Consider the following 16,707-nt stretch of genomic DNA (forward strand, 5'->3'; position numbering starts at 1 on the left):
TTTGTGTATGTACGCATCTGTCCTGATGTTATATATCATGGGACCATGAAAAAAAAAATCTGGTTTTAGGTGAATTTCAGTTTAGTGTGGTAAACTTCGGTGTTAAAAGATGCGTATATAACAGGACTGGAAAAAAATTGTCTGGTTTAGAGAGGGTTCACTGCACCAGTCATAACCACAGAGAACTAGTGGAACAATGGAAAAGGAGTTGGGATAGGAGGAGAGAAAAAGGGGGAAAACAGGGGGGTTTCCCAGTTGCACAGAAACCCTCCTCCCCCCTCAGCTAAAAAACCCCAAAAACAACCATGTAGATCTAAATTGATATACACGTATAATTTATAATTTCAAATTATAAACATTTTCATATTGTTTCGGAAAATCTGTAGCTAAATTAATGTTATATTTAGGTCTCACTACACAGTTCACTTCTGAGTGAGAATTCATTCATCACGGTCCACTATAGTTCCTAATTGTGACACATGTTGTGGTTCACATATTCACTTCTAGTAACTGGGGAAGAATTAAAACAATTTGCAGTTTTAATGGTAAGCCTTCTGGTTGGGTTTTGTCCACGTTATTTTGTAATATTGTGCATTGACTCTTTGGGACATGGGTGTATAGCGCAAGAGACAGTCGGTTTGAATCGGTTAATGAACCACCTGTTCGGACCAGTACTATAGCCAGAAGCAAACAACTGAGACGAAAATGTTCTAAATTTTGGAGTGAAAACAAATGCTTATATAATATATGTTTGCAATGGTGTACATGTATGTTGTTAGTGCCAACGAGAACCCGTTCTATTGATAATCTTCATTTGAAGTTGGGCAATTTAACATGGATTTCAATGAGAGATGACATCTGTGTAGTGAGACCTTAGCCAAACAGCAAAAATGGCAGTACATCATTCTATAAATGACAGATAATTTTCTAATTAGCTTTTTTTGTGAATTAATGTAGTAATGAAATATAGAACACAAATTAAACTTTATTTGCATTTGACGAGCGATAGCTTACATCCTGCACATTTCACACTGTATAGCAACCACATTAAAGGGTCATACCCTACTTTTTAAACACTAAGAAGTAACAGTCATGGAGTCGAGTTTTAGTCTATTTTTAGAGGGTATTTCACCATTTCAAAGTCACTGACTCATGTTTCAGTCAATTCTAACTTTATCCAAATGTGTTACGGGTTTGTAGATTAACTAAACTTAGTGTTAATTTTCACGCGTTGAAACTAGGGTCTGTCCCTTCAACTACAATTCATACACATTGCTATATACTTCACACTGCATAGCAACCATATTAACAATTCATACACATTGCTATACACTTCACACTGCATAGCAACCATATTGACAATTCATACACATTGCTATACATTTCACACTGCATAGCAACCACATTAACTACAATTCATACACATTGCTATACACTTCACACTGCATAGCAGCCACATTAACTACAATTCATACACATTGCTACACACTTCACACTGCATAGCAACCACATTAACTACAATTCATACACTTCACACTGCAGAGCAACCACATTAACTACAATTCATACACATTGCTATACATTTCACGACATGCACATACACACGCTGGGAATTGCATACTCCCAAATAATATTTTAACAAAACAAAACAAAAACAAAATAACGGAATATTTTAACATGTGTATGTTGTAGCTATATAACACATTCTGTTTGAATCACACAATCCATGATAATAAGTACTTTCCGGACTAGCTCTGGCACTGGCCAATTGCAAATGTTTAAAAAAAAAAGAGGCAAATTTTATTATAATATGTAAAAATTGATATTTTATTAAAAAATAATAAACTTTCTGCAAATTCTTTTTTAATTTAATAGATAATTTGGCGAAATTTTCTGCTTACCCAGAGCTAAACCCGACTTTCTTTTCGTGATTTTTTTCTCCAAATAATACAATAAAATTAAAAGACAGTAGAATCTCGTTGGGTCAACTCGGGAGGGTTGAATACACCACAACGCAGCGATATATTCCGATTTAATTTTTAAAAATAACTCTACAGATCCCATACATGAACGTAAGGAAGGGTCGAATACACTGCAATGCTCGAACCAAAAATGAAATCCCGAATTAAACTTACATGATGTCAACCGAATAATTAGGTCGAACTACCGATGGGTCGAACACTTTTTCGGGCACCGACGAGATTCAAGCCAACGGGATTCAACTGTCCTGCAATAAATGCCCATTAAAAACAATGAGCATAATGGAGAAAACACCCTCTTGAACTGTTGAAAGCCACAGTTTGGATCTGGGGATAGGAATCCATATTGCCACGACTGTTGAATGAGCAGTTGGTTTGATATGAGGTACCACTAGGAGTCGTAAAAGAGCCGAGACAGCTGGTAGCGAATGAGTAAAGCTATGATACTGCAGAAAACCTGAAACAAAACAATGACACAATTTTATTATTAACATAGTGAAAATCCCGAATACATGTCTATCAATAAAATGGTAATGACAACAGTCACTGGTGAAAATAACAACTGGAACTTGTTTTGTTTAACCGGCCTTGGTGGCGTCGTTTGTTAGGCCATCGGTCTACAGGCTGGTAGGTACTGGGTTCAGATCCCAGTCGAGGCATGGTATTTTTAATCCAGATACCAACTCCAAACCCTGAGTGAGTGGTCCGCAAGGCTCAATGGGTAGGTGTAAACCACTTGCACCGACCAGTGATCCATAACTGGTTTAACAAAGGCCATGGTTTGTGCTATCCTGTGCAGACGTTGAAAAAATATTAACCTGTATATTTGAGCCCATATGGGTAATAATAACTAATGTCCTCTCTGTTACATAATGATTTCACTCAATGAAAGAATACAATGTTTATTTACTTGAAATATTAATAAAATAATAACTAGCATCTTCCATGTTACAAATTGCTTGCATTACATGATGAAAGTAGACAATATTTAATTACCTGGAATATTAATAAAATAATGACTTGCGTCTGCTCGCGGAGAGGCCCAACGAATCAAAGAATTAAATTAATCAGTGTAAAGTTGCTACATTACAAGATGAAAGTAAACAATATTTACTTACCTGGAATATTAATAAAATAATAACTAGCGTCTTCTCGTGGAGAGGCCCAATGAATCGAAGAATTAAATTAATCAGTGTAAAGTTGTTACATTCTGTAAACTCCGAATCTTCTCCGACACCAGTTTTAAAATGGAGGACAAAACACACCCTGTACAATTTTAAAAACATTTTGCCGATAAAGCCGAGGTCTTTTTCTTTAAATTTTGTGTAACTAATCTCCACTTTATCAGTTTCATGGTTGTACCTGAAAAGATAAAGAAGGAAAGAAATGTTTTATTTAACGACGCACTCAACACATTTTATTTACGGTTATATGACATCTGACATATGGTTACGGACAACACAGATATTGAGAAAGGAAACCCACTGTCACCACTTCATGGGCTACTCTTTTCGATTAGCAGCAAAGGATCGTTTACATGTACCATCCCACAGCCAGGATAACACATACCATGGCCTTTGATATACCAGTCGTGGTGCACTGGCTGGGATGAGAAATAGCCCAATGGGCCCACCGACGGGGATAGATCCCACCCACTGAAGGGATTCAATGTGTTCCCGTATTTCTTTGTTTCAGTATTTATGTACGTACACCTCAAAAAGCTACATTAAAAAAGAAAGAAAAACAGAACAAGGAAACATTACGATGATAACAGTGACTGAAATGTGGTCTACAATACCAAATGTTCGCATATTTCCCCGTGTTTTGAAATGTGACTTCTCTGCAGGGCCGTAACTAGCATTTATTTTTTGGGGGGGACGGGAGGGGGGGGGGGGGGGCAGTGAATTCTCAGAACGAACGAGCATGGAAGATGCAAGAAAGTAGGTGTAGGTGGTCCTCCCCCCTCACCCCAGCCAGGAAATTTTGAAATCTAAAGGCTCTGACATACCATTTTTCAGCAATTTCAGGGAGGTTACATCCTTAAAATGTCAATATCAATAAGAAGTAATTTATTTTGGGAAAGGGTAACTGCCCCCCTTGCCCCCTCCTAATTAGCTATGGACAAGTTTACCTTGGTAACCTATGCCTAGGACAAGGTATAAACTTGAAGAGCTGGGGGATGGAGTATATGAAGTTGGCCACTTGCGGGATGAAAAAGAGAAGCATGGTTTTACTGAAGTGGCCAATGATCGCCACGACAGCGAATGTCATTCCAGAGAAGTAGCAAAACGTGTCGCCCACAAACACCTGAGACGGATACCTACAAGTAGAACAAAGAGAGAAATCGTTTAACAGTTTTAACTACAGCTGATTGGAGTCGCACATATGGTCGAGGAATAATAGACTCCATCATATGCGGTCATGTGGGATAGTAAAAGTACACCCGAGGTGGTGGAAATGTCCATGTGGGATGAGGCTTGTACTTGGTGTACTTTTTCTATCCCACATGACCGCATATGATGAAGCGTTTTCCTCCCATCCATTCGATAAGAAACCATTGTTTTACACAAACAAAGAAAGATGGCTGAAAAAGTAACTTCTTTATTTGACTATTTTATCACATATGCTGCATCTGTTTCATGTGTTAAATATGACTTAATACTACAAATTAACAAGATAGCTTTAATAATGAAGGTTTTAATAACAAAATATCAATCTAAAACTAACCAACTCGCATTAATATGATGTCATATTAGTGTTTTCCCTAGCTTGTTTTAGCATGGTGCAGCACCATGCCTTAATCAGCACCATGCCTTTATAAAACACCCAAATAGGTATTACTAATTAATAAAATATGCCTTTTATATATTTTGCCATTCATTTATTAAAGCAAGCACATAAATTACATTAATGTTTATTTCAGTTAATTTTGTGTATTTTTAATGAAAAACAAGTGCCCCGAAAAATGGTGAAAATGCCCCTAAAGTGTTTGGTCTACCATGCCTCATCAAATTTCTAGGTAAATCACTACATATATATTACCAACGATGTAATACTCTTCGTGTTAAACGCAATGACATCATAGCCTATACAAAACAGATTTATTCCATATGTGCTGATGTCATGGAATGGGCCAGTCTTGCATAGCAAGGGATGAGAGAAAGATTTATTTTGTATGGGCTGACGTCATGGAATGGGCCGGTCTTGCATAACTAGGGATTGGAGAACATTTTGTTCAGTGTTGTGTCGCGATTCACTACTCAAGTTTCAGAGATAGCTACACAATGTTAAAACATTAAACAGTAGATGCTAATCAATTATTATCTGACTAGAAACATCGCTAATCAAGATTTTGAAAAAAAAGTTCTCTGATGGTTATTTTGACTTGGAGTACAGATAATTTTATGGTTAAACAATTTAAACCTTTTATAAAAATTCAAATAGAAAGCAATTTTATTTATTTTTCAAATTATTTAGCTGTGCATCACTCCTTTTACGACTGATATATCAAAGGTCGTGGTATGTACTATCCTGTCTGTGGGATGATGCATATAAAAGAACACTTGCTGCTAATTGAAAAAGAGTAGCCCATGAAGTGGCGACAGCAGGTTTCCTCTCTCTATCTGTGTGGTCCTTAACCATATGTCTGACGCCAAATAACTGTAAATAAAATGTGTTGAGTGCGTCGTTAATAAAACATTTCTTTCTTTACAGACTTTATGTTATTTGAGAAATTTATTTGTACATTGATCAGTTCATATTAATCCATGACTCATTCATTCGAAGGGTAGATGAGCATATTTCCTATAAATATTCATGTCAGTATTAAATGTTTTAATTTTTAATGTGTATTACGTTTTCATGGTTAAATGTTATTTATTAAAGACAAGTTTTATTCAGACTTACTTACAATATATAAATTCAACATACAAAATTTAATAAACATGTTGAAATGATTAAATAATCAGGACTAGCTCTGGGTTAGAAATTGTCTATTAAAGTTGAAAAAATGCAGAAATTAACAGTTATTTTCTAAATGTCAATTATTCCATGAATATTTTTTTGCCAAATTAAAATAAAATTGACCAACTGCTTTTAAAATTTGGCGAATTTGTAGTGTGCCAGAGCTAGCCCTGAATAATATTGAGTTGATATTACTTTTTTTTGTATTTGAAAAAAAAAAAAAGTAAATTTAAAAAATTTAAATTAAAGTCTCCCTCCTGTTAAAAATTTCACCCTCTCACAGGTTGAAACAGAAGTGACTTCATCCTATTATTTGGACCTCATGTGAGCCCTGTTATATGTCATAATTATTAACATATTATTTTTATATACATACATTTATCTAACGTCAGAGAACATTTTGTTCAGTATCGCGTCGTGATTCGCTACACAAATTTCAGAGATCACTACACAATTTTAAAACATTAAACAGTAGTTGCTACTCAATTTTCAATTGACTAGAAATATTGCTAACCAAGATTTTGAAAACAAAATGTTCCCTGAGTGTACAGAGAGTAATAAATAGCTGTGCCCACAACAGCTGTGCCTCTACAACCGCTTGCTTTGAATGTGCATGTAAAACCCTATGACCTGACATACAGTGTTTATCCTGTGACGGTAAGAATGGGAAATTCGGACTGAACAGGATAAAGCAGATATCCGATGTCAGCAACTAGTTCAGTGGCGGATCCAGAAAATGAATTATTTATTTGGGGGGGGTGGGGGGGTGGCAGTGACATGAGGTGAAATGCCAAGAGAACTTTGGGGGAGGTTTGGAGGGGGATTGTAAAATAAAAATGAAAATTAATATATAATAAAATTACAACTATCGAAAAATTTAGGGGGGGGGCCCGGGCCCCTGGGGTGTCCCCCACCCCCCCAAATAAGCCTCTGTAGTTATTATTTTTATCCTGCACACCATAAAAATTATTTTGTTTTATTTCTGCCACATTGTACGATGACCTAGAGGTCAAATGAGCAATATTGTAGCTATTCATGGGACGTAAAATGAGTGACGTCAAAAGTGATAATCTGCTAGTATACGTTTATGACTTTGCTTCAATCGGTCATCACAATCTGTAAATAGAAACATTGGTTGCAGGATGAAAATGACTAACAATCTTTTCTATAGATGTTAGTGGAATATAACTGGATTCATGTGATTTTTATTTAGGGGAATATTGTAAGAACTGAATTCCAACATTTGTGTAAAAAAAACCCTTAAAAAACCCACACCCGAGTCCTGTTTTACAAATAAAATCATACTGACATACCAGTTGTAATAGAGTAAAGCCGAGCACACAGCCAGAAACGGCATCAAGAAATACATGGAGAACACATGGTGATGTCGATACTCTCCTGAAAATAATCATTTTAGTTTAGTTCACACTGAATCCATCAGTCAGTAAAAATACATTATAATCCTTTTAATTCAAAATTTATGGTGTACATAATATTCTCCAGAATCTGTTTTATAGTAAAATCCCTGTTGGTGGGCCCATTAGGCTATTTCTCGTTCCAACCAGTCAAAGTCCATGGGATGGTGCATATAACAGATCCCTCGCTACTGATGGAAAAGTGTAGTGGGTTTCCTCTCTAAGACGATATGTCAAAATTACCAAATGTGTAACGTCCAAATGTTGATGATTAATAAATCAGTGTACTCTAGTGGTGTAGTTAAACAAAAGAAACTAATTTTAACTGTCCTGTCTATAAGAAAGTGCATATAAAAGATAGGATTAACCAAAAACCATGCAGTATATAACAAACAAAAATCCTTAGTTACTTACGAAAGAAAATCATGTGGCAGTATTATCGTACCTGACAACTCCATCAAGTTATGGACGATGACAGAAAATGCGATTATCCACGACTGCCCGACTTCAAGTCCATTAATTCCAGACAAGATATTGATCGCGTTTGTACAAAACACTGCCAGCATACCCATATAGACATAGTACAAGATGCCTGAAAAAAATAATCTATTAAACTATAGTCCAGTGGTGTCAAAAAGTGCATCAAAGAGAGCGGATAACAATAAAAACAAGCAAAAATGTTATGTATTTGTACCAGATCCAACAAATGTTCGTATCTACTAATTTCAAAGGCTATAACTACATGTATCTAAACTGGGCCATTCCCCATGAAAGTCAAACTCGATCTGTAACAGTACATGAAAAGGTTATACACAAAATGTTAAAGGGACATTCCTGAGTTTGCTGCATTGTAAGATGTTTCCGACTAATAAAATACTTCTACGACTAACCTTACATATTAAATACATATTCCTGTTTAGAATAGCAGTGTCTATATATCCAATGTGTTTGTGGCCATCTTAATACTTGTAAGAAGCCAAAACTGAATTTTGTCTTCAAATAAGTTTGTACGTACGGAAAAACATATTTTAGGAATTAAAATGAAATTTAACCTAGTACAAATATTACAATGATCAGAAACATGTTTAATATACAAACACTAATATTTTAGACAGAAAAATATAATTAATATGTAATTACAGTCGTTAAAAAGTTTCCAATAACATCTGAAAACATGCAGCAAACTCATGTCCCTTTAACTCCGTATGTTGAGGATTTGTGAAACACCCCCCAGAAAACTATGTGGGATAGTCGGACAGACAAGTTAGGCATACAGATAGGAAGGAAGGAAGGAAATGTTTTATTTAATGACTCACTCAACACATTTTATTTACGGTTATATGGCGTCGGACATATGGTTAAGGACCACACAGATATTGAAGGAGGAAACCCGCTGTCGCCATTTCATGGGCTACTCTTTTCAATTAGCAGCAAGGGATCTTTTATATGCACCATCCTACAGACATGATAGTACATACCACAGCCTTTGATATACCAGCTGAGAACGAGAAATAGCACAATGGGCCCACCGACGGGGATCAATCCCAGTCCGACTGCGCATCGAGCGAGCACACTGCCACTGGGCTACATCCCGCTCCCATACAGACGTTGACAAAACCACTAGTCCCTTCCAGCTGGACTAAAAACCTACCTAAATTAACGTCGTAGCCCAACAAGAGACGGAGTGGCTTTGGCACAATGATCGTTGTCGAGCCAACGTTGACAAAATACACCATCAACAGCGGCAGTGAGGCCATTGTCGGAAGCAGCAGTTTGTGTCGCCACTTGAGGTCAAGGACATCATCGGCGAATCCGAGAAATATCATGCAACATATGGAGAGAACAGCAGCCAGAAACTCAATATACTGAAAAACACCAGAAATAGCTGTTACTACATTCAAAGTCATACATTATCAATATACTGAAACAAATCAGAAATAGCTTTTACTACATTAAGAAAAAAGTTTGTTTTATTTAACTGGAGCACATTGATTTTTAATCTTATCATCGGCTATTGGACGTCAAACATATGGTCATTCTGACACTGTTTTTTAGAGGAAACCCGCTGTCACCACATAGGCTACTCTTTTATGACAGGCAGCAAGGGATCTTTTATTTGCACTTCCCATAGGCAGGATAGCACAAACCATGGCCTTTGTTGAACCAGTTATGAATCACTGGTCGGTGCAAGTGGTTTACACCTACCCATTAAGGGTTTGGAGTTGGTATCTGGATAAAAAATCCCATGCCTCGAATGGGATCCGAAACAAGTACCTACCAGCCTGTAGACCGATGGCCTAACCACGACACCACCGAGGCCGGTAATAATTTACAATGAGACAGAAAAAGAAAGAATGAAATTTAATGACACACAGAACACATTGTCAGAGATTCTGTGGAGTTGAACTAAAAAGGCTCAATAAATATATTTAATTATATTTACGTCGTCAGACATATGGTTAAGGACCACACAGCTAATGAGAGAGGAAACCTGCTGTCGCCACTTCATGGGCTACTCTTTTCGATTAGCAGCAAGGGATTTTTTATATGCGGGTTTCCTCTCCCAGTATATGTGTGGTTCTTAACCATATATATCTGACGCCATATAACCGTAAATAAAATGTGTTGAATTCGTCGTTAAATAAAACATGTCTTTCCATGAACAATCGTTCCCCACATACAATTTTCACCTGAACTCTGCGCAATGTGCCATCGGTCTACAGGCTGGTAGGTACTGGGTTCGGATCCCAGTCGAGGCATGGGATTTTTAATCCAGATACCGACTCCAAAACCTGAGTGAGTGCTTCGCAAGGCTCAATGGGTAGGTGTAAACCACTTGCACCGACCAGTGATCCATAACTGGTTCAACAAAGGCCATGGTTTGTGCTATCCTGCCTGTGGGAAGCGTAGCCCATGTAGTGGTGACAGCGGGTTTCCTCTCAAAATCTGTGTGGTCCTTAACCATATGTCTGACGCCATATAACTGTAAATAAAATGTGTTGAGTGCGTCGTTAAATAAAACACTTCTTTCTTTCTTTCTGCGCAATGTTTACTTCTTGCTAATGTTTGACATCCAATAGACGATTATTAATAAATCACTGTAGTGGCGACAGCGGGTTTCCTCTTAGAATATGTGTGGTCCTTAAAATGTGTTGAGTGCCTCGTTAAATAAAACATTTCTTTCTTTCATCAAAATAGCTTTTTTTCTCACATTTTACTATCTTTTTTGTTTTTGTTATGTACACTTGAAAACAGACCCCAACCCGAACATATTTACATGAAAAAAATAAAGAAATGTTTTATTTAATGACGCACTCAACACATTATAATTACGGTTATATGGCGTCAGACATATGGTTAAGGACCACACAGATTTTGAGAGGAAACCCGCTGTCACCACTACATGGGCTACTCTTTCCGATTAGCAGCAGGGGATCTTTTATTTGCGCTTCCCACAGGCAGGATAGCACAAACATATCGTGGCCGGTCTATATTTACATGAATTTCAGATTCTAAAATGGAGGAACAACTAATGTTAACATTTCCCACATACTCGATTATGGGTGTTTATAATCAATCATCACATCATTAGAGGTAAACCAATCAATTTTCGATTATAATCAATCATGAAAACATCACTCAGTGTTCTAATGCTATGCCGTAACAATATCTCCCCCAACTCGTACCCAGTCTAATGCTATGCCGTAACAATATCTCCCCCAACTCGTACCCAGTCTAATACTACCCTGTTGTTTTTGTTGAATGTTTCCTCCCTTCAAACTTTATTTGAGGTATTGATTCCAAATCTGCAAAAAATTGATTTAGTAATGTCAGAAACACTTATAGATTACTGCTAAATATTAATTTATGTCAGTATTACTCAAAAATATTCTGTTTAATTGCTAATTTCACGAATTCCGCGATCTCAATTGCCGTGTAGCAATAGACTGGGAACAAGAACAGTGTCATCAAAGTTTGTTGGGGTGTTATTCAAGAATTTCATTTAAGTGGGATACTAAATTCTCAGGTGGGATACCACATTTTGAAATGTTAGTATCCAACTGGGATACTGCCCAAAATGTTTAATCTCGAACACTGTCACTACCTCTTGGTGTGGAAATTTTCCCTTTTCGTTATCTGCGAGGTGCTTGTAGAATGGAACCGGGATGAAAAGAAACATCAGTATGAGAAACACAGCCCCACAGATCACACCCAGAGCTTCAGGGCTAGAAGAATAAATAAAGATCATAAACACAAATTCATATCATGTGGATGCAATGCAGAGCTCGAACGCAAGAATATGTCTCCCCCGGCAATTTTTTTAAAGAAATGCCATGGGTGAAACAGTCCACCAACGGCAATTTTTAGGCTGCCTATGGCAATTTGTTTTTAAAAGTGACATTTGCAGAAAATAAAGCTGACTGAAAGGCTATCTATCTTGTTATATGTAGACATCTTTTAAATGTGCAAATGTTAAATATTGGCAGGCAATGTATACCAGTTGTATACATTTTGCCATTGTTGAGAACCTTTATCGACGGTGATGCTCTCTACCTATGGCAATTTGTATCTCAACGACGGCAATTGCTGTCGGTGCCGCCGTTAAGTTTGAGCCATGGCAATGTGTTTTATTTAAACAATTGGCATAAAAATGGTTGTTATTTTTTTTAATTTGATGCAAGTGATACATGTATGTGTAAATTTATACAGGGGGCTAACTAGTGCAAGGGGCACGCTATGTCAATACTTTTATTAATGTGCACAGCGAGTTGCTTCCCACTATGTAGCATATTTAAAATGGCCGTGGGCTTTTGACAGTTGTTGTTAGAAGATTTATTTTGTTAATAATGACAAAAGTACTTCATTCAGGATTTAGTGAGTATGGCAGGTTATATATTTTTGGTTTGTGTGTCCATTTGCTGCACTATTTTGGTTGAGAAACGTTTGAAACATGGTGCCATAGGTTTTGAATACCAGCTACATATAGGGTATGTAACAAGGTTCGGACGTAGGGGATAAACTGTGGTGAGTAAAAGGTTCGGGGGGGGGGGGAGAGGACGACAGAGTGAGTCAAGATATACAATTTTTAAAAAAAGGAGTAAATTCAATGAAGCTGAGGGGTGGGTTTGGACCCATGAAACCCCTCCCCCCCTGCAATTAACCGCAATGCATACATAAAAGCTCAAACAAATATTCATTTTAACTGAACCAGGGCTTCTAGAAATTTTTGTAAAATTCACTAGCCATGGGATTGGTGATTTAAAAAATTGACTAGCCATAATTAAAAAATCACTAGCCCTACTTGACTTTAAGTTAATACAATTTTACTAAATACTAGTAATAATCAGATATGTCACCTAAAAAGGGAGATAGAGCTCAAAACACTAACATTGTGGTTGGGGTTGGGGCTGGATATTCTTATTTACAAAATAGACTTAACTGCAACATTTGACCTAAAAAATTAACCGGTACCAGAAATTTCTCCCGCAAGACAGTTCGCCCCCAGTCTGTTTGCCCCCAAGTGCATAACCAGTTCACCCCCACAAAGGTACCAGTTCGCCCCCATAAAAATACCACTGTGTCAATGTGAATGTGTGGTCTGGACCCATCTGTGGGTGCTGAGCTTCGATATAAATGTGATATTATATATCAGTGCCCAGACTGACTCACAATCCGTCCAAATCGTGGAAAGACAACAATCCCTCCCCTATAAAAAACCACCAAAAAACCACACACACACACGTTAACATGCCTCTAAAGAAAGAATACAATACTTGTTTAAAAGTAACAAATAATTGGGAGTTGGGGGCGAACTGATTAAAAGTTAGGGGCGAACTGACAAATAGTTGAGGGTGAACACAGAGTATGACAAATATTTTGAAAAGTCACTAGCCACAGGGCTAGTGGGTTTGTGAAAACCACTAGCCCACCAAGATAAAGCACTAGCCCAAATTCTTGATGAATTATAACTGGATTTTTATCTAATTTTTGTAAGATTACACATTTACGACTGTAACAGTAAAATAAAACAAACACTTAAAATTATGTTGTAACTTTAAGTTTTGTCGTGTTGTACGTCTTTTGTCAAGTGTGAGCCATCGTCATTGTCCCGTTTTCACTTTTGCCCTCCCCCCCCCAGGGAAAATAATTGAGCTCATGATTGGTATCTAAACCCACTATCAAAATAATTAAATTTAAATGAGGGTACGACAGTGTGACACACGGTAATAGATGGTTCAGTGTATTTGGTAGTGGGTTATACATTTAGGGCCTACTATTTAGGTTGCCAGGAACGCTGATGCCAATTGCTCAAATCCTGTGTCAGATCAGTATCAAAAGAATATAACAGCGACATCTAATCCGTTATTAATTGATGAACAAAAAAGGTATTATCTTGTAGCCTATCGGCAGCTGCGACACATTATCCAAACCGTTACACGTAATAGGCCAAGCCGAGTCGTTGCATGTGCGGTTACCATTAAAGTAAATAGTTTTTCTGGTTGCCGATAACCGTATGTAAACGAAGTGTTAAATTAGAAAACAATAGGTAAATAAAACAAACACTGAAATTCAAAGCATGACTGGGGTTTACTTGATTGAGATTAACCTGTCGTCGTGATTGGTGATTTTTTAGTTCTTAGCCTAAAACATATGTGCGAGATTAACTACCACGTGACATGTCCAACCAATCAAAACATGCATGTCATTAGACTTATTTCCTGTGCCAGAAACTTGAAAGGAAAAAGTAAACAATGCATGCTGTAACTGTCACGATGTAGAGATAGCATGTTACTGCAGTTTGCAGACCTAGTTCATGTGGATTATTATTATATACTGATGGCGTTGTTGATATTATTCGATGACAAACATCACAATCAAACTTATTAATAGAAATTTCTGCCAAGAGAAAAAGAAAAAACCCACGATTGAGCGATAAGGAGAGGGGGTGGTGGTTTTGCATTTCTCACTAGCCTGAACTTAAAAACCACTAGACACGGGTGTCGGGCTAGCAGATTTGTCAAACTCTGGTGAACAGGCAAACAGTTCGAGGTGAATTGACTTGGGGGCAAACTGGTACATGGGCTGAACAGATCAAACTGGTGGCAAACTGATTGGGGCAAAATGCCTTGGGCACGAAACGTCATGGATTCAAAAAACTAGCTGTCAATGGCAATAGTAGTTATTTGTTAGCCCAACACTGAATATCACTAGCCATGGGAGTGGGGCTACCGTAATCTAGAAGCCCTGTTGGGCATGACAATAGTAGTTATTTACTAGCCCAACATTGAATATCACTAGCCATGGGGGTGGGGCTACCATAATCTAGAAGCCATGTTGGGCATGACAATAGACTGAATAGTAGTTATTTACTAGCCCAATATTGAATATCACTAGCCATGGGAGTGGGGCTACCATGATCTAGAAGCCCTGGTGAACAAATAGCGAAAAATATACACAAACTGCCTTTTCAAATGAATACAAGACATTAAATGACATACATTCGTTCTTTGGTCGGTTTACATAAATCGATGCCATACAGGTTTGCCTTGATAAACATATCTTTAAACTTTGGGATAACACTGAGGCACAGCAGGAAGCCTAGAATTGACATCCCTGCGTTGATGAGGAGTGTCAGCCTCGTGTCACCAAATTCAAACGCCATATCTGTCGATTTACTCAGGTTTCGTGGCAAGAAAAATTACACTTGGCAGCCATGACACATCACGCGTGAGGTTATGACATTCTGCGAGATTATCTTCCTTGAAATGTTAAATTCCCCCCGTAGCTTGGAGCATCTGTTTTCATCCGGTGTAAGTTCAGCCAGCTGTTTGTCGATAACTTTTGGCACAGTCCGTTTGCGTAAGAAGGGAACCGATGAAGTGGGCATGAAAGAATACTTATAAAAACAATTAAGTTTTAAACTCATACCAAGTTTCAAATGCACTTTTAACGATATATAGTAGTATATTATATATATATATATATATAGCCCTTGTCTAATACTTTGACCATCGAAAATAGTCCGGTTAACATAGAGGACCCATTTAGACAGAGTTCATCCAGGGGTTCTTTAATGATCGACAACTCGATCAACTATGACATTTGAACCCTGGAGTGGTGGGAAACAACAAGCCAGACTTGCGAAAAGACATAAACACTTAAAGAGACTGCCTGAGTTTGCAAATTTTTAATATCGACTAACAAGACATTTTAAACGATTGTAATACATTTTTTCTTTGCATCGGTTGGCAGAGTTACTTTAAAGATCGATGCCATAACAGGTTTGTACTTGATTAAACATATCTTTCCTAAACTTTTTATTCGTATACGAACTGAGGCACAGCAGGATTTGCAAATTCTGTAGAATTTGACTTTAGTTTTCTACGAAAGTGAATACGTTGCCGTTTTTGGGGTCGCTCCGCCATGAAATCAACAAAAAACACACACACACACACACACCACAGACACACACTATCTACTAATCCGATTGATCTAACGGCCTATCGCAATAAGAGTAAATTCACAACGGGTGCGATTACATTTGGATTTGATCTTGCGACGGCGTCCTTTTACGTGGCAATTGACTATCAAAATTAATTAAGCACCCGTCATTCAGTCAGCCCATGACAGACATCATGAATGCTTTTTGTTCTTGATTTTTGATCCGGAGTTACGGAGTAGACAGATTACTGCGAGAGATTATCTAAGAGATAAACGGTGACGAGGTCACTGTGGTCATTGGCGAAGTCAGAGGGCTAGATCCCCCCGTGCCTGAACCCTTGTGGATAGGGGCATCTGCCCGTTTTGCCCGGGGCGTTAGAAATGGACCCGGTTTACACAGAGATCCGGTTTAGACAGAGTCCACTGTATATATATATATATATATATTTATGGGCCGTAGCTAGCGGGGGGGGGGGGGGGGGGGGGAAGGGCAGGCGTAAAAATTCGGAAAGCATTATAGAAACTTAAAGAAAAGGAGTTTTAGATATTAACTACTCAGTTTGCCCCCCCCCCCCCCCCCCCAACAAAAAATCCTAGCTACGGCCCTGTTATATATATAGTATATATATATTAAACCGAATGACCATTTTGAAATCCAAGTCAAAATAACGTTTTGCGAAAAAAAACGTGTGCAAAGTGTTTGTCTGTCGGTCTAACCATTATTTCTCGTTCCTGTCTAAGACCATATATGTAAAAAAACACACCCCGAAAAACAACCAAATGTTACATACTGAGCGTCCATGGTTCGAATCCCCTCAGTGGAGGTTGATTTTTATCTGTTACAGCCACAGTCTAGATATACTCCCCTTCCCTTCAGATTCGTAGGTAAAGCGTTCGGGTTTGGGATC

General features: G+C 37.8%; 1 protein-coding gene across 1 annotated transcript; it reads right to left on the reverse strand.

The window, feature by feature from the left end:
* Positions 1–555: 555 nt before the first annotated feature.
* LOC121386494 (UDP-N-acetylglucosamine--dolichyl-phosphate N-acetylglucosaminephosphotransferase-like) lies at positions 556–15,070 on the reverse strand. The gene is made up of 8 exons (XM_041517411.1): positions 14,857–15,070; positions 11,463–11,583; positions 9,009–9,222; positions 7,803–7,949; positions 7,256–7,340; positions 4,111–4,299; positions 3,098–3,341; positions 556–2,436 (listed from the first exon to the last, which is right to left on the reverse strand). Exons 1-8 carry the CDS (start codon positions 15,018–15,020, stop codon positions 2,371–2,373), a joined length of 1,230 nt encoding a protein of 409 aa, XP_041373345.1. The 5' UTR covers positions 15,021–15,070; the 3' UTR covers positions 556–2,370.
* Positions 15,071–16,707: the final 1,637 nt, after the last annotated feature.

This window comes from Gigantopelta aegis, chromosome 12, assembly GCF_016097555.1.
Source record: "Gigantopelta aegis isolate Gae_Host chromosome 12, Gae_host_genome, whole genome shotgun sequence".
Classification (NCBI taxonomy): domain Eukaryota; kingdom Metazoa; phylum Mollusca; class Gastropoda; order Neomphalida; family Peltospiridae; genus Gigantopelta; species Gigantopelta aegis.

Coding starts and splice junctions, on each gene's coding strand:
- LOC121386494 (XM_041517411.1), bottom strand. CDS start 15,020: ATGGCGTTTGAATTTGGTGACACGAGGCTGACACTCCTCATCAACGCA. Junction 7,950..9,008: donor GGGCTACGACGTTAATTTAG/GTAGGTTTTTAG, acceptor TATTTTTTTCAG/GCATCTTGTACTATGTCTAT. Junction 7,341..7,802: donor TAACTTGATGGAGTTGTCAG/GTACGATAATAC, acceptor GATTATTTTCAG/GAGAGTATCGACATCACCAT.